This window comes from Nyctereutes procyonoides, unplaced genomic scaffold (assembly GCF_905146905.1).
Source record: "Nyctereutes procyonoides isolate TBG_1078 unplaced genomic scaffold, NYPRO_anot_genome, whole genome shotgun sequence".
NCBI classification, from domain to species: Eukaryota; Metazoa; Chordata; class Mammalia; order Carnivora; family Canidae; genus Nyctereutes; species Nyctereutes procyonoides.
The window spans coordinates 51,173,857-51,197,296 of NW_026575046.1; the positions used below are offsets into that span (position 1 = coordinate 51,173,857).

Below are 23,440 nucleotides of genomic sequence, written 5' to 3' on the forward strand. Positions count from 1 at the left end.
ACATTGGGCTCCCTGCATGGAACCTGCTTCTCCCTCTGCCTCTCTCTGTGTGTCTCTCATGAATAAATTTTTTAAAAAAGATATTTAAAGTATACATTGTGGTAATTTGATACACAGTATATTGTGAAAGGCCTCCCTCCATCTAGTTAATTAGCAAAACTTATATTTTCTTAATCAAAATTTCACACATTATAAATGAACTTTAGTGTCATTTTGTCACGTTTTCTAAAAATCCTCAGCATTTTAAATCAAGAGTTTAACATAGATTCACTATTCTACAATATAGCATCTTTCTACTCAGTAATGGTTAGAATAGTGCTTTCGTATATTTAGACATTTAGGATCCTTACTTAAATAGGCTTTTAAAGTTTTCTTCATGTAGGTCTTCAAGTTTTCTGGTAGGTTTATTCCATGACCTTTTTACTTTCTTTTATTAAATTATATGTGTAGAGATATATCACACACACACACACACACACACAGGGGGTGGGGGAAATGTATAAAGCAAACATATAGTAGAACAAATTAAGTTTAATCCCATGCAGTCATATTGCCAGTATTATAAAAGTCCTAATATGTTTCTTGGTTCAGTGTATATTCTACCTCCATGCCCTGCTACCTTCCTTCTCCCACCTACTTCCTGATTTTCATGATGATCTCTTGCATGTCTCTATAGTTTTATTATCTGTGTGTGTATCTAAATAATAGTTTGCTTTTGCCTGTTTTTGAACTTTTATTGAATGGAATCTAATTGAAAACACTTTTTCTGTTCACATCACTTCTGATACAGCAAATATGTGGAGAGTTTTTCCTTATACCATCTAATTCTCTAGTTCTCTTGACATCAACTGGGTGTCCTACAATTTAATTCAATTCTGATACTACCTGGCATTAGTGTAGAACCAACAGGTTAAGGGCTCAGTCCCATATGACTCCCCCCACCATTTCAAGTAGTTGCAAGTATTTGGGCCCCTGGTTACCCACCACTCTAATTTGGCTAAAAAATGGGGGTTCCCATGACTCCCTTCCTAAGTTTTGATAATAATGGCTCACAAAACTCAGAGAAACATTTCACTTTCTATTACCACTTTATTATAAATGATGCAATAATAAAGCCAGATGAAGAAATACATAGGGCAAGGTCCAGAAGAGTCCTGAGTGCAGGATTTTCATTTCCCCCCCAAACGGATAACCAGTACCATTAATTGAAAGTCCATCCTTTTCCTCCTCATCTTTAATACCACCTCTAACATAAATCAAATTTTCCTATATGTATGGGTCTTTTTATAAACTTGCTCTTCTGTACCATTTGTCTGACTAGTACCAGTACCACACTGTCTTCTTTAGAAATGTCTTGGCTATTCTTGGTGAGCTCAAGGAGGGGCTCTATCTCAGGACCCTGAGATCACGACCTGAGCCAAAATCAAAAGTCGAACGCTTAACTGACTGAGCTACCCAGGCACCCCAAGAATTTATTTTTTCTTCTTAAGAATGGATGCTGAGGGCAGCCCGGGTGGTCCGCCGACTTCAGCCCAGGATGTGATCCTGGAGACCCAGGATCAAGTCCCACGTCTGGCTCCCTGCCTGGAGCCTGCTTCTCCCTCTGCCTGTCTCTGCCTCTCTCCCTGTGTCACTCATGAATAAATAAATAAAATCTTAAAAAAATAAAAAGAATGGATGCTGAATGTGTTATCAAATGCTTTTTGGTGTCTTCACATGATCATATGATTTTTTCTTTATGTGGCAAACTATATTAATTTTTTAAATGCTAAACTAGGTATGATTCCTAGGGAGATTCACCTTGGTTTGCTGGACTTAGTTTATAGTGTTTCATTTAAGATTTTTATGTCTGTGTGCAGACGTGATATTGACTTATAATATTTCCTTCTTGTACTTTCAGATTTTGGATCAAGTTTATGCTAAGTCATAATATGAGTTGGAGGTATCCCTTCATTTTTTATTCTTTTAAATAGCTTATATAAAGTAGAATCATTTTGTTCCTTGAATTTTTAGCAGAACTCTCCTTTTAAAATCAGTTTGATCTGGAGTTTTTTGAAGGAAAAATTTCAACTACTGATTTCATTTCTTTATGGTTAAGGAGCTATCTTGATTTTTTTCTTTTTTCTTAAGTCAACTTAAAAAATATCTTTTCACTATGGAAAATTTCAAACATGACAAACAGAGCAAACTATATGATGATTCCCCACATACCCATCACTCAATTTTTTGAGACAGTTTTGCTAAGCTTTATTTTTCCAGGGATTTATCTATTTCATCCAACATCCCAAGTTTTTTTTTTTTTTTTATGTAGGATTGTTCACAGCATCTTCTCATCTTTTTTATCTTAAGAACATCTGTAATTTTATCCCTTTTTCATTCTTAATATTAGTTATTTGTGCCTTCATTGTCTTAATTTTATCATGTTTGCTAATTTTAATAATCTTTTAAAAGAACAAACCTGTGACATTTGCACTTCTCTGCTGTGTTTGTTCTCTGTTTCATTCATTTCTGCTCTTGTTATTATTTCATCTGTTCTGCTTTGAGTGTATTCTGTCCTTTTTCTGCTACCTAAAAGTGTGTGCTTAGCACATTAATTTTCTTCCATTCTTTTCTAAATGTCTAAGTGTAAATTTTTTTCTACACAATTATTTTGCTGCCTGTTACATTTTAATATCTAGTATTTTTGTTACTGTTCAATTCTGAAATTTTTCTAGTTTATATGATTTGTTCTTTGACCTATATGTTATTTTGTCATACTTCTTAATTCACAGTTGTATGGAGTTTGTCTTAGTTACTTTTTTGCATTGCATTCTAACCTAATAGTATTTTGGTCTGAGTGATAATCTTTTGATGTTGACTAAGATGTACTTTGACTCCTGGTATGTGATAAATTTTTGTAAATATTTCATGTAATTGTGCATAACTATTCTGAGTCCTTTAGATGAAGCTTGTTAAATGTGTTAGAATCTTCTGTATCCATAATAATTTCTTTGTTTGCATGATCTATCAATCAAAAAAGACATGTAAAAATTTCTCACAATGACTGGATATTCCTTTTTCTCCTTGTACTTGTATCTATTTTTGCTCTATGAAGATTATGTTATTAGGCATACAGTTTTGAAATTATTATATCTTGATAAATCTTTTATTGTATAGTAGCCTCTTTATCTCTAGTAATGCTATTTTCATTGAAATCTATTTTGTCGGGATCCCTGGGTGGCGCAGCGGTTTGGCGCCTGCCTTTGGCCCAGGGCGCGATCCTGGAGACCCGGGATCGAATCCCACATCGGGCTTCCGGTGCATGGAGCCTGCTTCTCCCTCTGCCTGTGTCTCTGCCTCTCTCTCTCTGTGACTATCATAAATAAATAAAAATTAAAAAAAAAACATTGTTTAAAAAAAAATCTATTTTGTCTGATATTAATATAGGTATACTCACTTCTTTTGGTTGCTTTTTTCTTGTTCTATCTCCTCCCATGTTTTTACAAATATATATATATATATATATATACTTTACATAAATATATATATACTCTATCTATCTATCTAGATATCTATATAGATTAATAGATGTATCCATTCTAGCTTTTATTAGGTTTGTTGATCAGAGTATCTAGCTAGCCCTTCTGATTAGAAATGGAATTTTTTTTTTAAATACTGGAGTTGATTCTAATAATACCATATAGGGGATATTTGCAATCGTGTTCATCAATGAGCCTGATCAGTAATCAGGATGATATTATTTGTCATCCATACTGAAGCAGCTTTGAGAGTAAAAGGGAGTACAATATTGTCCCAGGCTTATGGCACAGAAATTAATTATAGTACCATTGGCTAGATCATCAGGATTTATGAACTGCCCAATCATTTTGGCAAGTAATGGAGGTAAAGATAAGTTTTCCAGTAATTAATCTAGTTAGGGCTCAGATTTACCCTGTTGGTTTTATAACTGTTATTGTATTACTCTGCATATCTGACTATAAACTGATTATATATTGAATGAGGTTTTACAGAGAAAGAAGGAAACAGACCTGGGTTTGAATGTCTGTCTCTGTGGCTTAATTGTATAATCCTTAGGTAATGACCTAACCTCTCTGAACTCCATTTTCCCCATCTGTATAATGAAAATTATAATGCCTACCTGATAGGAATATTGTGAAATTAAAGATATGTGAAAGCACTCAGTATGTTCTTAGCACATAGCAGATTCTCTTATGTTAGCTTACCTTCTTTAGTTTCTGCTGCAAATTATCCTGTGTATTTGCTTTTCCAAACAAAGGTTGCTTTTTCTCTTGTGACTTAAGGTTGAAATCTTCCCTACTACTCCCCTGTTTACTTTGGATCAGAAAAAATTTCCCACTATGCCCTCAGTTATATGCATGTGGCATTTGGATAATTTAAGAAGATATAGAAATTGACAGTATTGACAGTAGTAAAATTTTGACCAAAGGAAATAGATTAATGCCTATATTATATAAAATGTTTATCAGTGAAGTGAAAAGGTAAAATATGATTATCCTTAAAAGCTCTAATGTAAATCTTAGATAAAGCAAAGACTCCCTACTTGACCTTTTATATTCTCACAATCCTTTAACAGGACTTCATTGACTTAACTAGAGAAACCAGACCAAGGACAAAGGATCGCAGTGGACTCTGTGTGATTGACCTGACGAGAACTGAAGAAGAAAATAGACCTATTGCCACACTTGACTTGACTCTAGAACCTGTTGCTCCCTCCCAGAAAGAGCCAACTAATCTTCAGACATGTGCCAGCCTCTCCAGCAAAGAGGTGATGGAAGGGCGGGTAGACAGAAGCTCTTGGCCTGCAGCACGGAGAATCATTAACAGCGATCCTGTGGATTTGGATCTTTTGGAAGAAACCACATTTGAAGGTCCACAACCCCCTACATCCATCAGTGGGAACTCTGTTTATTCAACAGAACCAAATTGTAGCTCAACTACATTCAAAGGTGATCTTGGCTTCTTGGCAAGCCTACAGCTATCTTCAGATGTTTGCTCCTCCTCCCCAACAAGCAATAACAGTAGCAGCAGCAATCAGAGGACACCCTTGCCATGCCCACAGCAAGATGTGCCTTGCCCACCACAAGCCTTGCCGTGCCCATTTCGAGCCTTGCCATCCCCACTGCGAACCTCACCATGTCCACCACGAGCCTCCTCATGCCCACCACGAGCCTTGTCATGCCCATCACAAACCATGCAGTGCCAACTACAGGCTTTGCCTCACCTGCCTCAAGAAGTTCCACGCCCTCCTCAAGATATGCCATGCCCACAGCAGACTGTGCCAAGCCCACCTCCAGACTCATCATGGCAACCTCAGCACTCACCCAGCCCACCTCAAGACTCACTGTGCCCACCTCAAGATTCTCCTCTGGGCCTACCTCAAGATGTACCAGGCCCACCTCAAAACATATCATATCCACAAGATGTGGCACATTTACAAGATATGCCACGTTCATCAGAAGATGTACCACAGTCACCAGAAGACGTGCCACAATCACCAAGACACGTGCCACAGTCACCAGCAGACATGCCACAGTCACCAGCAGATGTGCCACAGTCACCAGGAGATGCACCACAGTCACCAGAAAGTGTGCCACATTCACCTGGAGAAGTCCCAGACTTCCCAGGAGATATGCTCCATTCACCTGGAGATAGGCCAAGCTTGCCAGGAGACATGCCACACTCATTTGGAGATTTGGCTCCGTTACCACGAGACAGGCCTTACCCTCTCCAAAATGATGTACAGAACCATGACACTCCTATGGAAGTCTTAGCTCCATCCTCTCCAAGGTTCTCTCCCAGTCCACAGTCTCCACAGTCTGAAACTTCCTTAGAGAAAGTTCCTTGGCTCTCTGTCACAGAAACTCCAGCCAGAAAAGAGAGATCAGTGTCAGAGCCTGCTAACCCCAGGTCTGCCCAGGTACAAGCACGAACACCACAGGGTGGGTTATACAACAGACCATGCCTGCATAGACTGAAGTACTTCTTACGACCTCCGGTGCATCACCTCTTCTTCCAGACACTAATACCAGATAAAGACACAAGAGAGGTGAGCTAACATGTCTTCCCCTAGGGATTAGGTGTTGTTTGTATAGGCCTCACGTGAAGTTAGTATGCTAAAAGGAGTCCATGCCTGAGAGAACAGGCCCAGGATGAATTCGTTATTTTTATCTTTCCTCTTGTGGAATCACCTAGTGTAGAGTCAGACCTGGGTTCGAATTTCACCCCCAAGGTTAGCAATTGGCACTGTAGAAGTAACTATACCTTTCTGAGCCCTAACTTTCCTAGATGTAAAATGGAGATAAGAACAGACCTCAGGATCATTAAATGACATAACATACTTAAAGTGCCTATTAGAGTGTCTGGCTCATTATAGGCCTTCATTAAATAATTCTCTTCAATCCCTATACCTTTCCCTTCCTGATACCCTTGTTACAGCTCCCATATCACAGAGATAGTGATACTCTTGATACTTCAGTGCCTCCAAAATTACTACTTTCTGAATTTTGGGAAGGAAATTCAATTTTAAAATTTTAATGGGGATGGGTCTTATTGAGCTGAGAACTAAACCAGATGCTTTTCTTAGCAGATGTAAGGGGAAAAAATTGTGGCTAAGTCCTACAATATGAAGCTATTTTTTCATTATCCATAACCATATTCTCAACATTAAGAAGACCGGCTTGAGGTAGTCCAGGAATTCAAAATGTGCATTCTTGGAGCAATCAGCAATCCAGCATAGTGTGTATCAGGCATTCATGTTGATTTGGCCTTTGTCCTCTCATTTTTACTGTTGTTTTATCTTCTAATATGTTTTCTCTCTTCTGAATGACTGTCCCCAACCAGTAGCTCATCCTATTTTTTCTTGTGGGTTTGCCTCAGGGTAGTGATGCATCAAGACATTATAAAGAGCATTTGGGGGACTTGAGAAAGTTTGTGTTTCCCTAGTCAAGGCTGTAGTGCTTTGTAGGTACTGCTCAACTAGAGAAGCTGCCAGTAGATACAAATGGGGATACCACATCCCCTTTCTGTGTAAACATTGCTTAGATTAAAAGATGGCAATTAAGCCAAACAAAAGGGATTTTTCCTCTTAATCTTTATTTCTTACTTTAAAGAAACTCGGCCATCTAGAGTTCATCTGTAAATCTTTTCTGTCTCTCCTATGATTTTTTTTTAGGCTTTTAATAAATACTTCTTCACTAGGTCATTTTTCCCCCAGAACATGTTAGCCAGTCCCCATGCTGCCATTTACCAGCCATTGGCCTTAAATCTTTGACTCTCTCTTGGTTTAACTCTAAAATAAATCATGATGACAATATTATAAAGTTATTTGACTTAAAAGTAAACACATAAACCACAAAGCCACCATACAAGGCCTAAAGAAATGTTTGATAAGTATTAGTTCCCCTTAAGTATATGAGCATCAAAAGAATTTATTAACTTTGTTTGTAGCTGTCCCCATTTGTAGGCAAGAAATTAATAATATAGATTCAAATATAGGTAAAGTACCTCACAAATAAAATAGTAATCAAAGCAAGATTTTTTGTTCTTGTCTTCTCTGGCTCTTGATTTTCATTAAGAGGTACAGTATTGGTCTCTGATCAGTGATATCAGGGTTTACTCTCAGGTGATTTGAGGCATAAGGAAAGTTCACTGGACTTCTCTAGAAGATTTTCTAGAAGGATAATTCCACCCATCTCTGTTTTATTGTTATACATAAGCTGTCAAATCTTTGGTTGATGTTTTAAGTTTAATACTTATTCTCAGATTTTAAAAATATTCTTAATATAAAACATTTTAAAATATAAAAAATTAATTACTTATGGTGCTATAGGTCAGCATTTATTATTGTTAATAATTTTGGTGTATTGCCTGCTCAGTTGCCTTTTTATACATAGGCATTTTAACTTTTTTTAATGATGGGGATTTTTAACAAAAATATATTTATTATTGTTGGTTTTATTATTTAGAGGTAGCATGAATGTAGAGGGTAGATCTGGAATTATACCACCCATGTGTGAAATCAGCTTCTGCCATTTGTTGCATGACAAATGCTTACTCTAAATCTCAGTTTCCTTATCTATAAAATAGAAATAATAATAGTACCTTTTTATTAGGGTTTTGTGAGAATTAAAGTGAGGGTAAAGTAAATGTTCAAAAATTATTCTTGTTGTTACATTTCAATATCAAAAACTTAAATATGGGGATCCCTGAGTGGCTCAGTGGTTTGGTGCCTGCCTTCAGCCTGGGGTGTGATCCTGGGGTCCTGGGATCAAGTCCTGAATCGGGCTTCTGGGTGGAGCCTGCTTCTCCCTCTGCCTGTGTCTCTGCCTCTCTCTCTCACCCTCTGTGTCTCTCATGAATAAATAAATAAAATCTTAAAAAAAACATAAATGTTTTTTTCCTTCTGATTATGAAAATAATGTGTATCAGTTATGGAAAAATACAAAAGAGCATATAAAGGAAAATCATCCATAATTCCATCCACCACCCAGATAATAGAAAACCACTTTTCACATATTCTCTCCCAGTCTTTTTACATACATACATACTTTGGGGGGATATAGGGGAAGCAACTTAACATTTACTGTTGACAGTAAATCAACAAAATGGGATTCTTCTTTTAACAATAAAACATATTTAAAACATTTTTCTTCATCTCTTTATTTCAGTATCTGATATAGTATCATAACTACCCCTAACTATCTTCTCACCTTCACTACAAAATCAACTTAGGCTAGCTATTGACTCTTTTGTACATTTTTTTCTATGCTATATTTTACTATAATATAATATTTTATATTATATGTACAACTTTAAATTCTTATTTTTTTAACTTAATATACATATTTTCCCATGTCATTAAAAGTTTTTAGGTAAGACTTTTCAGTCTTTTTATTTTTAATTATGAATATTTCAAAAGCATGGAAAATTTTGCTATCTATCTATCTAACCTATTTCAGAACCTCTTGTTTTTATGTCTGTAGAAATCTATCTTAGGGGCACTTGGGTGGCTCAGTGGTTGAGCGTCTGCCTTTGGCTCAAGTCATGATCCTGGGGTCCTGGGATAGAATTCCGCATCAGGCTCCCTGCAGGGAGTCTGCCTGTGTCTCTGCCTCTCTCTCTCTCTGCGTCTCGCATGAATAAATAAATAAAATCTTTAAAAAAAAAAAAAGAAAAAGAAACCTATCCTAATTTCTTTCTTTTTATCTCTACAGAGTAAGGGTCAAAAATTAGAACCCATTCCTCATCGAAGACTAAGAATGGTAACAAACACCATTGAAGAAAATTTTCCCCTGGGGACTGTGCAGTTTTTGATGGACTTTGTGTCACCCCAGCATTACCCACCCAGAGAAATTGTGGCTCACATCATCCAGAAAATCCTGCTCAGTGGCTCTGAGACTGTGGATGTCCTGAAGGAGGCCTATATGCTTCTCATGAAAATTCAACAGTATGAACCTTAGATGTTGATGAATCTCCTAGGGAGCCTGAACTCAGGGCATAGCTCTCTTTTGCCTAAGCTTGATTCAGCTAACCATTAGAGAGGGTGACTTAGTATGTCAGTGTTATTTGGGTTGCAAGTGACAGGAAACCCAATCCAAACTAACTTTAACAGCTGATTAAAGAGAATTTAATAATTCATGTTACTAGAAACCTAGGAATAAGACTTATTTCAGTTCAGAATGGTTACCAGAATCCATTTTTCAGTCCTGCTTTGTTCCCTTTTCAGGGTCTACATAGTAGTCTTCTTAGTTCTAGCTTTTATGAGAGAGAGAATCCACCTCCTTTATAATCACACAAGAGTTCTGTAATTGAGTCTTGTAGGCTTTAATTGGCATAACATAGAACATGAGCCCATTTTTTAACCAATCACTGTGAAGTGAGAGATAGAATATCTTGATTGGCTATATATGCTTCATAGGCTTCATCCTAGGATCCTGGTAGATAAAGCTAATGGGCTAAGAGTAATAAAGAGTTGATTTCTCCAAGGCAAAATTGGGATAGTGATGCCTTCCAAAAGAGAAGTGGATAGTGAATAGCAAAAATACTGAAGTTCCACTACCCTCAGATGGCATAGTATCATGTCAAAGGATGGGCAAGAGCAGTGAGGATAAGAGGAGGTTTCTTGTTTCTGGCATCTTTTACATCCCATCCCCTCTTCATTGAACTCTCCAGAATTCTAATTGATGTCTCTTGACTTTCAGGCTACATCCAGCTAACGCCAAGACAGTGGAGTGGGACTGGAAGCTGCTCACTTATGTTATGGAGGAAGAGGTAACATAATAATTATGAGGGTGTATCTTTTGCACAAGAAGTTTTAATTAGAAACAAATGTGACAGCAAATCTGGTAGTAAAGTCTTTGCCATTACTCCCTCCTTTTACTCTCACCCCCATAAAAAAATTCCTGCTGAAATGGTATATGCTGTCTTCCAATTCAAAATTAAGTACATTTACTTATTCCTCTCCTTCTTGAGATCCCATTAAAAAGAATAGTCAATGAATAGAAAAAGATATAAATGCATGGCAACAAAAATAAGGGGAAGGGCAAGAAACCTGAATGAAAACTAGAAGAACTAAAGGAAATGTAAGTGTTGACTGGTGAAGCTAGGGAGAGAAAGCCACAGGCTATAATATATGCGGCCAAGGAGAGAGGAAATCTGCACTTAGAGCAGAGCACTCAAGTCATCATGGGATCAAGCCCTGAAATGGGCTCCTTGCTTAGCACGGAGTTGTTGTGTTTTTGTTTTCAACTCAGAAACACAACATATATAAGAGGGTTGGAGTCAGACATAGGCTGTAAATCTGTTGAAAGCTTGTAGATGGACCTGACAAACTCTCCATTCTTGAGTACAGGAAGTTCAGTCATCAGGTTACCAAATTAATTTCAGGCAAAAAGTTAGAGGATTTATTGTCTAAAAACATTGAATGAACCATCTGTCATAAACAATGGCACCTAGTATAGAGTTAGTATTCCAGAAAAAAAAAGTTTTCTACATTCTGACTTTTAGGGATCCCTAAACTTACTTGCCAGCTTTCTGTCTGTTCACCCACAACACTTGGATGGAACAAATTACTTTCAATTTAGATGTCTGTACTCAACAAAACTATTATTCAAGTGTGAGTGTAGCATAAAGACAAGCAGGAACTTGAAAAAATATCTCCACACCCCATTTCTTTGGTTACCTAAAGGTATGCGTCAAAAGAATAGGATAATAATAAAGAGGGAGGTACAGGATCCAGGGAACACTAAATCTAATCCAAGAGAACAATGAAGAGAATTCCTAAAATTATGGTGAATAGTAGACCTAGAGAGCATTCAGTCCAGATTGGAGCAAAATAATTTAGAGCTTTAAGAATGATCTGGGAAACCACCAAGATGATAGACAAGGAAGCTCTAGACTATTGTCCTCCTATAAAGATGCCATGCTAAAAAAAAAAACAAACAAACAAACAAAAAAAACATGGACCAGAATACCTCTGTGAAAACTCTGGAGATCAGTTGAGAAGCTTTGGTACCCAGGAGAATGCATAATCAAGAAGGGACTCAATGAAAGCAGTAGGAAATTTTGTGTTATTTTGTGTGCTTATGCTTCTCCCCTCCCCAGCATAGCATGATGCAACTGGGAGAAAACCTCATATTCCCCAGGTCTCCCCTCAGTGTCAAAACAAAAGAGTAGACTTTGAGTCCAGTGCCCTGGCTTGTTAGGGAACTGTGCAAAGGACAGTTTTGTCTCACCTGATTCAGATCACCGATGAGAATAGTGGGATAATTTGGAAGCTGCTGAAAAGTGAAGTGACCACTGCCACATGTTAGAGCTTCAGGGATTTGTAGTTCCACAGGCAGGTAAGAGAAGGACAATAGCCTATGTGCTCCTGAGAAGAAACAAAAGCAAGCGATTTGGGAAATTAAGACAGATAAAAGCACAGATACAAGCCCAGAGAAAACACATACCCAGCAGAGGCCTGAGAGTCCAGAACTTTAGTCCAGGCTAATTGGTGAAGATCTTACCCTTAATAAACTCAGTGGATAGACTGGGGAGGGTATTTGTTTTTCTAAATGCATAAACCTCAGCAAAAGATTACAAGGCATACAAAGAAACTGGGAAATATGTCCTAGTCAAAGAAATAGAATAAAGTTCCAGAAACCAACCATAAAGAAACACAGATTTCTCAACTTCATGACAAAGAATGTTTTTAAACTACCTTAAAAATGCACAAGGAGGGTCCTGCGTGGCTCAGTTGCTTAATCATCCAACTCTTGATTTTGGCTCAAGTCATCATGGGATCAAGCCCTGAAATGGGCTCCTTGCTCAGCACAGAGTTGGCTTGGGATTCTCTCTCTCCCTCTGCTTCTGCTCCGCACCCAACTCATGTGCGCTCCCTCTCTCAAATAATAAATAAATCTTTTAAAAAAATGTACAAGGAGCTAAAAGAGAAGAGAGGTAAACAACTAACTGAAGCATGAAAATGATGCATGAACAAAATTAGAGTATTAAACAAAAAACTATTAGAAAGAATCAAACATATTCTGGAGCTGAAATAACAGAATTGAATAATTCACTAGCAGACTTGATGGGCAGAAGAAAACAGTCAATGAACTTGAAGAAAGGTCATTTGAAATCATTGAATCAGAGGAGCAAAAGAAAATATAATGAAGAAAATTGAAAAGAGCCTAAGGGACTATGGGACGTAATTAAGTGGACCATATATACATTATGGGAGTTCAAGATGGAGAAGAGAGAAAGGGGCAGAAAGCTTATTTGAAAAAAATAATGACCTAGAACTTCCCAAATCTGAGGAAAGAAATGGATATTTAGTTTTATAAAGCTCAACTCCACTATGGTTAAACCAGAGACCCACAACAAGACACTTTATAATCAAAGTGTCAAAAGTTAAAGACAGAATCTTGAAAACAAGAAAAAAGTGATTTACAATATAGAAGAGAGCTTGTATAAGATTTTCAGCAGATTCTCAGCAGAACCTTACAAGTCAAAAGGCAATGGGATGTTATATTCAAAGTACTGAAGGAAAAAAAGCTACCAACCAAAAATACTGTATCTGGCAAACTCATCCTTCAAAAATGAGGGAGAGCAGCAGGAGAGAAGCAACACATCACATACAAGATCTCAGTAAGATAATAAGCAGATTTCTCATCAGAAAATTTGAAGGCCAGAGGGTAGTCGGCAGATATATTCAAAGTGCTAAAAAATAAAACTCAACCAAGATTCCTTTATTCAACAAAACTGTTTTTCAAAAATGAGACAGAAATAAAGACATCCCCAGATAAACAAAAGCTGAGGGAGTTCATTTCCACTAGCCCTGCCCAGCAAAAAAGCCTAAAAGGGATCCTACAGAGTATAATGAAACACCAAATAGTAACTTGAAGCCATATGAAGAAATAAAGATGTCAGTAAAGGTAAATACATGGGCAATCATAAAAACTACTATTATTGTAACATTTTATAACATTTGGTTTTGTATATGGTTAAGTGACTAATTCAAGTTTCATAATTATTAATCTAAAAGCTAGTATTATTATAGCTTTGAAATTCCATATTTTGCTTTCTACATAATTTAAGACACTAATGCATTTAAAAGAATTATTAATTTGTTTTGTATGAAGATGTAGTTATATGACATCAACAACCAAAATAAAGCTGTAAAGGCACAGGTTTTTTTTAAGATTTTATTTATTCATTCATGAGAGACAGAGAGAGAGGCAGAAAGAATCAAACATATTCTGGAGTTTTAGAATATTCTGGACACAGGCAGAGCGAGAAGCAGACTCCATGCAGGGAGCCTGATGTGGGACTCAATCCCCGGACTCCAGGATCCCATGACTCCAGGATCCCGCCATGGGCTGAAGGTGGCGCTAAACCACTGAGTCACCGGGGCTACCCAAGGCACAGTTTTTATATGTTACTAAAGTTAAGCTTGTATAAATTCAAATTAGAATATTATAACTTTAGAATATTAATTGGAATCATGATGATAACCACAAAGACAATAGCAATAGAAATACACAAAAGGAAATGACAAAAGAATTTAAACCTTTCACTATAAAAAATCAACTAAAAATAAAAAACAGTAATTCAGAAAATAAGGAACAAAAAAGCTATACGGCATTTATTATTTATTTATTTATTTATTTATTTATTTATTTATTTTTAGTATGAATCTATAAGGCATTTAGAAAACAAATAGCACGATGACAAAAGTGCATCCTTCCTTATCAGTAATTGCTTTTTATTTATTTATTTTATTTATTTTTTTTATTTTTTTAGTAAATGCTTTTTAAAAACATTTTTTTTTAGTAATCTCTACACCCAACTTGGGGCTCAAATTTATAACCCCAAGATCAAGAGTCACATGCTCTATCAACTGAGCTCTTTTACTTATCAGTAATTGCTGTAAATGTAAATGAATTAAACTCTCCAATCAAAAGACAGAGATTGATGGAATATATTAAAACACATGATCCAACTACATGCTATTTACAAGAAACTCACTTTAGATCTAAAGATATAAGTGGATTGAAAGTGAAAGAATGGGAAAAGATACTCCATGTAAATAGTAACCAAAAGAGCACAAGTGACTGTACTAATATGAGGCTAAAGACTTTAAATCAGAAAATATTATAAGAGATAAAGGAGGACAGTACATTAATTAAAAGGTTCAATATAAAAAAAATAAATTAAAAAAAAGGTTCAATATAGCTCTAAAATATAACAATCATAAATAATTATGTATGTAATGACAGACTATCAAGATATGAAGCAAAAACTGACAGAATTGGGATCCCTGGGTGGCGCAGCGGTTTGGCGCCTGCCTTTGGCCCAGGGCGCAATCCTGGAGACCCGGGATTGAATCCCACATCGGGCTCCCGGTGCACGGAGCCTGCTTCTCCCTCCGCCTGTGTTTCTGCCTCTCTCTCTCTCTCTCTCTGTGACTATCATAAGTAAATAAAAATTAAAAAAAAACTGACAGAATTGAAGGGAAATATAGACAACTCTATATTAATAATTGGAGACTTCAATGACCCACTCTCAGTAATTAGTGGAATAACCATCATGGAAGATAATTAAGGAAAGAGAAAAATTAATGCAATAAACCAACCAGATCAAATAGTTATATATAAAATATTCTGTATTCTGTATATACATACAACAGCATACACCTTCCTTTTAGTGCACACAGGACATATTCCATGATAGACAATATGTTAGGCCATTAATTAAGTTCCAATAGATTTTAAAAGATCGATATCATACAAAGTATCTTCATTCTGTGAAACCAGCATCACCATGATATTAAAGCCAGATATAGACACTAGAAGAGAACTGCAGGGATCCCTGGGTGGCTCAGCGGTTGAGCGCCTGCCTTCAGCCCAGGACGTGATCCTGGAGACCCAGGATCGAGTCCCACATCAGGCTCCCTGCATGGAGCCTGCTTCTCCCTCTGCCTGTGTCTCTGCCTCTCTCTCTCTCTCTCTCTCTCTCTCTCTCTCTCTCTGTGTGTGTGTGTGTGTGTGTGTGTCTCACGAATAAGTAAATAAAATCTTTAAAAAAAATAGAAGAAAACTGCAGACCAATATCCCTTATGAACATTGATGCAAAATCCACAGCAAAATACTAGCGAACCAAATTTGGCACCATATCATATGGGTTATACATCATAATCAAGTGGGATTTATCTGGGAATACAAGTAGTTCAATATACAAAAATCAGTCAGTGAATTACAGTACATTGATAGAGTGAAGGACAAAAACCACATGATCATCTGAATTGATGCAAAAAAACACATTTGACAAGATTCAACACATTTCATTATAAAAACACTCAACAAACTAGCAATAGAAGGAAACTATCTCATAAAAAACACATATGGAAAAACCCACAGCAAACATATTCAATGGTGAAATACTGAAAGCATTTCCTCCAAGACCAGGAATAATGTAAGGATACCTACTTTTGTCACTTTTATTCAACATAGTATTGGAAGTTCTAACCAAAGCAGTTAGCAAAGAAGGAAAATGAAAGACATCCAAATTAAAAAGCAAGAAGCAGAATTATCTCTTTTCATAGATAACATGATCTTATATGAAGAGAGCCTTAAAGATTCCATACAGAAAAATTAGAGCTAATAAACAAATTCAGCAAAATTGCAGGATACAAAATCACAAAAATCAATTGCATTTCTGTATACTCACAATTTGAAAAGGAAATTAAGAAAACAATTCTATTAGCAATAGCATCAAAAACAATAAAATACTTGGACGCCTGGATGGCTCAGCTGTTGAGCACCTGCCTTTGATTCAGGATGTGATCCCGGTCCTGAGATCAAGTTCCGCATCGGGCCTCCTGCATGGAACCTGCTTCTCCCTCTGCCTATGTCTCTGCCTCTCTCTGTGTGTCTCATGAATAAATAAATAAAATCTTAAAAAAAATAAAATAAAATACTTAGGGGTTAAGCTAACCAAGGAGATGAACAATTTATACACTGAAAACTACAAAACATTACTGAAAGAAATAAGACATAAATAAATGATAAAGTATCTCATGTTCATAGATTGAAAGATTTAATATTGTTAAGATGTTAGTAGTATCCAAAGTAATCCACGGAGTCAGCACAACCCCTATCAAAATCCCAGCAGCATTTATTTTGCAGAAATAGAAAAATCTATCCTAAAATTCATATGGAATGTCAAAGGATCCTGAGAAACCAAAACAATCTTGAAGAACAAAGTTGGAATACTCATTCTTCTTTATTTTAAACATATAACAAAGCTACAGTCATCAAAACAGTGTGTAATCTCATAAAGACAGACGAATAGACATGTGGAATAAAATGGAGAACCAAAAAAAATTTTTGTGAGTATGGTCAAATGATGTTCATCAAAGGTGCCCAAGACCATTCAATGGGGGAAAAGATAGTCTCTTCAACAAATGGTTTTGGGAAAACTGGATAGCCATATGCAAAAGAATCACATTAGACCCTTATCTAATACCATGTACAAAAATTAACTCAAAGTAGAAAAAGATCTCCTATATCAGACCAAAAACTATAAAACTCTTAAGAGAAAATAAAGGGGAAAGCTTCATGACATTGAATTTGGCATTGTTTTCTTGGATATGACACCAAAGACACAAGCAAAAAAAGGCAAAAATAGACAAATGAAACTTCATCAAAGTTTAAAACTTCTGTGCATCAGAGAACATAGGAGTGAAAAGGCAGTCTATGGAATGGGAGAAAACATTGTAAAACCACATTTCTGATAAAGGCTTAATATCCAGACTATATAAAGAACTCCTATAACTCAAAATTTAAACATTTTACTACAGAACTGACAGAATTAAAGGGAAAATTGAAAAACAAAATGGGTGATCCCTGGGTGGAGCAGCGGTTTAGCGCCTGCCTTTGGCCCAGGGCGCGATCCTGGAGACCCGGGATCGAATCCCACGTCGGGCTCCCGGTGCATGGAGCCTGCTTCTCCCTCTGCCTGTGTCTCTGCCTCTCTCTCTCTGTGTGTGTGTGACTATCATAAACAAATAAAAAGAATTTTTAAAAAAAGAAAGAAAAACAAAATAACCTGGTTTTTAAAAGGACAATTTGAATAGACATTTCTCTAGAGATGATATACAAATGGCCAACGAGCATATGAAAGGATGCTCAGTATCACTAAACACAGAGAAATGCAAATCAAAATTGCAATGAGGTATCTTTTCATCAGGATAGGTATTATTAAAACAAAAAAAAATTTAAGGTTTTATTTATTAATGAGGCACAGAGAGAGAGGCAGAGATATAGGCAGAGGGAGAAGCAGGCTTCCCTGCAGGGAGCCCAGTGCAAGATCTTTGGCCCTGAGCCAAAGACAGATGCTCAATCACTGAGCCACCTTGGTGCCCCTAAAATAAAAAAAAATTTAACAGAAAGTAAGTAGTGGCAAGAATATAAAGAAATTAGAACACTTGCCCCCTGTGGGTAGGATTATAAAATGGTACAATTGCTATGGAAAGCTGTATGGTGGTTCTTCAAAAAATTAAAAATAGAATTACCATATGACCCATCACTCCCACTTCATATATTCCCACATTGGTATATATGTAAAAGAATTGGAAGAGGGTCTTGAGGGACACCTGGGTGGCTCAGTGGTTGAGCATCTGCCTTTGGCTCAGGGCATGTTCCTGGAGACCTGGGATCGAGTCCCACGTCGGGCTCCTTGCATGGAGCCTGCTTATCCTCTCTGCCTGTGTCTCTGCCTTTCTCTCCGTGTCTCTCATGAATAAATAAATAAAATCTTTAAAAAAAAAAAAAAAGAAAGAGGGTCTTGAAGAGATATTTGCACATTCATGTTCATAGCAGCATCATTCACAATAGCCAAGAAGTAGAAGCAACCAAAGTGCCTATCAACAGATGACTAGGTAAACAAAAAAGGATATATGCAGATAAGAAGAAGTACTAATTCTGCTTTTAAACGGGAAGGAAATCCTCCCATCCTATGCTACAACATGGGTGGTAGCATAATGAAGACAAGACACTAAGTGAAAAAAGCCAGTCACAAAAAGACACTATATAATTTGATGTACCCAAGGTGTCTACAGTAATCGTATTACTATAAAAAACAGGGCAGCCCAGGTTGGTCATCAGTTTAGCACTGCTTTTGGCCCAGGTTGTGATCCTGGAGACCCGGGATCAGATCCCACATCTCCCTCCCTGCATGGGACCTGCTTCGCCCTCTGCCTGTGTCTCTGCCTCTCTCTCTCTCTCTCTCTCTCTCTCTCTCTCTCTCTATCTCTATCTCTATCTCTGTCTCTCATGAATAAATAAAAAAATCTTAAAAAAAAAACAAATAGGGGCGGTTCAGTTGGTTGGGCTTTCAACTCTTGACTTTAGCTCAGGTCTTGATCTCTGGGTCATGGGTTCAGGCCCCATATTGGGTCCCACATTAAGCTCTGCACTGGGCATGGAGCCCACTTAAATTTTCAAAAAAAAAATTTTTAAGAAAATAGAATGTGGGTTACTAGGGGTTGGGGGAGAGGGAAATAGGGTATTATTGTTTGATGTGTATAGAGTTTCATATTACAAGATGGAAAAGTTCTGGAGGTCTGTTGCACAACTATGTGAATATACTTGACAGTACTGAACTGTAAACTTAAAGATGGTTAAAATAGTAAACTTTATATGTTTTTGCCATAATTTTTTAAAGATTTAGAAAGAAAATAGGTAATCACAAATGTTGCCACAAAAGCAGAGATACAGGAAGTCTCATACATTGCTGGTGGGAATGTAAATGGCACAGCCACTTTGGAAAACAGTTTGGCAGTTTCTTTAAAAAATTAAACATGAACTTATCATATCACCCAGCTATTCCACTTCCAGGTACCAATCCCCCCAAAATGAGAATATATGTCTAACAGAGGCTTACATGGGAATGTTCATAGCAGCATTATTCATAATAGTCAAAAAGTGGAAACAACCCAAATGTCCATCAACAGTTCAATGGAAAAGCAAAATGTGCTTTATTCATACATGGGAGTACTATTCAGTAATAAAAATAAATGAACCCTTAAAAATAAAATCTTAAAAAAATAAAAAAATAAATGAACCCTTGATACATGCTATGATATGGACAAGCCTCAAAAAATATTAAGCTAAGTAAAAGGAAGCCACATACACAAAATCACATATTGAATAATTCTGCATATATGAACTGTCCAGAAGGGCAAATCAGTAGGGTAGAGGAATGGTTGCCTGGGGCTAGAGGTGGGAATGGGAATTAACTGTAAACAAGTAAGGGAGATCCTATTTCAATCATGAAGATGTTCTCTCTTTTTTTTTTTTAAGATTTACTTACTTATTTTAGAGAGAGAGCAAGAGACCACGCATGAGTAACGGAGGGACAGAAAGAAAGAATCTTTAAGCACACTCTGCACTGAGCATGGAGCCTATCATGGGACTCAGTCTCATGACCAATGAGCTCATGACCTGAACTGAAACCAAAAGTTGGACACTTAATCAACTGAGTTATCCAGGCACCCCTATGAAGATGTTCTAAAACTTGGGCAGCTCAGATGGCTCAGTGGTTTAGCACTGCCTTCAGCCCAGGGCCTGATCCTGAAGACCTGGTATCAAGTCCCCCGTCAGGCTCCCTGCATGAAGCCTGCTTCTCCCTCTGCCTGTGTCTCTGCCTCTCCCTACATGTTGCTATAACATCTTTATCTTACAAAGTGGGGATTTAAGACATACTACCTATAGATGATGGAACGTAGATCAAGATAGTTATTTTAGAAGAGAAGCAGGGAAGTGGCATAAGTGAGTTAAATCCTTATCTAGCACAGCAGAAGCCAATAGGTAATGTCTAAATTTGATAAATCAAAAAACTAGTGATAGCATATTTTTTAGAGATGTTTACAGTAACTTTCAGAAGAAAGAGTTTAAAAGTTCCCTCTAGGGATCCCTGGGTGGTGCAGCGGTTTGGCGCCTGCCTTTGGCCCAGGGCGCGATCCTGGAGACCCGGGATCGAATCCCACGTCGGGCTCCCGGTGCATGGAGCTAGCTTCTCCCTCTGCCTATGTCTCTGCCTCTCTCCCTCTCTCTCTCTGTGACTATCATAAATAAAATATCATAAATAAAAATTAAAAAAAAAAAGTTCCCTCGAGGGTACTGCTGGGGGCAAGCAGTAGTGGAGAATGGTGTTAGTGGAAGACTTCCATCATAAATCTAGTGCAAGTACTTGATTTTTCAGAAATCATTTGCACCAATTAATAAGGATTAGAGAAAAAATATACACATTTGAAAGACAAAGTTATCTTATCCCCACCTCCTCTTTAAAAAGAAAGAAATCATTTGTGCTTACAATGGTCATTCTTTTTCCTACTGACTAAATTGTACCCTAGTCCAGGAGTGTATATTCTCAGAATATATGCCTACGCCCTGGTGTTTGAAAAGTTCCTATAGAGCCCAGAAATGGTTTGGGGCCTTACCCTTTGAATTTTCAAAGCCTGAGCTCCTGGACCTGGGTCCCAGCACTTGTCTCCCAGTAAAAGGAGACCAACAAATGGTATGTGTCTGCCTGGTGTGTCACAGGTACTTACATTGATTTTGGTATAGTCAGTGTTATCACCACATAAATCACAAAGACACTGAGACTCAGAAGGGTGAGTTGAATAAGGTGTGGATATGAGTTTAAAACAATCAAACAGGGACACCTGGGTGGCTCAGCAGTTGAGCGTCTACCTTCAGCTCACAAGATCCAGGATCGGGTCCCAAATCGGGCTCCCTGTGGGAAGCCTGCTTCTCCCTCTGCCTATGTCTCTGCCTCTGTGTGTGTGTGTGTGTCTCATGAATAAATAAATAAATCTATAAAAAATTCAAACAAAAATAAATATATAAGGTCTGTGTGCCATCAAAGCCTACGTTCTTTATCGGTTGGGCTTTCTTATGATCATTTCACCTGTAACAGAAAACCCAGCTTGCTTAAGCAATAACAATATACATCAGCTCATGTTGCTAGAAATTTAACAGTGGTATGGACATCATGGTTGCTGACCCAGCAGCTCAACAGGGTGATTTAGAAAACAGTTTTTGTCTCTCCATTCTGATATCCACAGTTTGGGGTTTATCCTGAGACTGATAGTCAAGTTTAGTGAGAGACTGACTTCTCTCATGGTTATCTATTTCCTAAAATTAGGAAGTCTGCAGCCCTGAGCCTCCAAGATCTGGGACTGCCCTATTTTCCCTCTTTTGTAATGACCTAGACTGCCTGCTCTCTTTCAGGATAGGATTTTAGGTACAGACACATTGTTGACACATGGCCTTCCCTTGCACTTGTATTTCTGAGAACCCAATACTCAGGAAATTGAGAGGAAATGCTTTTCATTTTTTCTTCCATAGGGACAGAATCTGCCTGGGCGAGTCCTTTTTCTGCGTTACGTGGTCCAGACCCTGGAAGATGACTTCCAGCAGATCCTGAGGAGGCAGCGACAGCATCTGCAGCAATCCATTGCAAGCACTGTGCTGTCCTGTGACAAGCAGCCCCACAATGTCAGGTAACCAGCGCCTGAGCCTGGGGGTGACAAGAGGTTGGGGGCGCAGGTGAGCAGCTACTTAAGGCTCAAGAACATTGACTGGATGAGACTTTATGTCACTCAATAGTGTAATAGGGATAGCTATTAAAACTATAGATGATCCTAAAAGGCAGTCTCTCTGTACCAGCTATGTGTTGGGCACTGCAACTTTTGTGGTTTTACTCAAGACCATCAGATGCCCTTTAGTGTATTTCAGAATTGTCCAGACACCCTCAGGAGACCCAGGGGGAAACTTTAACTTATGTGACTTATAAAAACTGCTTTTATAGAATCAGGGTAAGCAAGAGCTTCTGGAAGCTTCAGAGCAGGGAGGTACCATATCCTTATAAATGTGATTTCTAGAGTGGTGATCTCAGGCCAGAATTTTCCGCTTGGGACTACAACCTTTGCTTTTTTTGGAAAAGGTCCTCACCAAACAAAAGTACCGGCATCACTGAAACTCTTCCATTCATATTTATGTTCCCATATATTCTTTCATGTTTGTTAAAAATAGTTTTCTACAGGCCAATATGGGATATTGACTATTATAACTACTTTAGGTAGAAAAAAGGAGGAAGCTTCATATTGTTTTGAGCATTATCCAGCTTCCCTGCTTAGTTTGCATGACCGTTTTCATCTTCCTAGATGCGGCATTTTACGTAAAGTTTAAATGTTAGTGATTATAGGACAGAAAATCAGTAAGTAGGGAATCTACAAAAAGCATGGGATAGCATGATTGGGTTTTAAATAGAAAAATAACCATTTTATTAATGAGAGCAACTCTACCAGCCATTCTGCTTTGTGAGAATTGGATTGAGTGGAGACAGGAGAAACAAACCCACTTGATCTAGTCATATTAGTTGCTTCCATTTCTACTTTACACCATGCAGAGTATGATCTTGGGTTTAAGGTTTAAAGATAAGCATTGTGGCTTCTAAGTCAAGCCAGATCTTCCATTTTGTTTTTTATCAATGAGAAAAATCTGTTCAGATGGAGGAAAAACCTGCTGTCTGATTCACCAAGAGATGGATATTAGATTGAGGCTGTGGTAACACAGATGTATACATATGTTTATCAAAATTCAAGTAAAAACCTGGTGCAATTTCTTATATATAAACTATACCTCGAAGATGAGTTTTTGTTCATTTAAGTATAGCTGACACATAGTGTTATATTAGTTTAGGTGTACAATATAGTGATTTAAGGGGCACCTGGGTGGCTCAGTTGGTTAAGCATAGGCCTTTGGCTTGGGTCATGATCCTGCGGTCCTGGGGTCAAACCCCATGTCAGGCTCTCTGCTCAATGGGGAGCCTGCTTCTCCCTGTTTCTCTCTCTGCCACTCCCCTGCGTATGCTC

General features: G+C 37.6%; 1 protein-coding gene across 4 annotated transcripts in view; it reads left to right on the forward strand.

Moving 5' to 3' along the window:
• Nucleotides 1-23,440, forward strand: part of SIMC1 (SUMO interacting motifs containing 1) — an 81,051-nt gene that overhangs the window by 27,626 nt on the left and 29,985 nt on the right. For all 4 annotated transcript variants that reach the window (XM_055324820.1, XM_055324823.1, XM_055324822.1 and 1 more), the window contains exons 2-5: nt 4,595-6,067; nt 9,234-9,466; nt 10,221-10,290; nt 21,912-22,066. In XM_055324820.1, the coding sequence (XP_055180795.1) occupies nt 4,595-6,067; nt 9,234-9,466; nt 10,221-10,290; nt 21,912-22,066 (1,931 nt within the window). The remainder of the gene's footprint in view (nt 1-4,594; nt 6,068-9,233; nt 9,467-10,220; nt 10,291-21,911; nt 22,067-23,440) is intronic.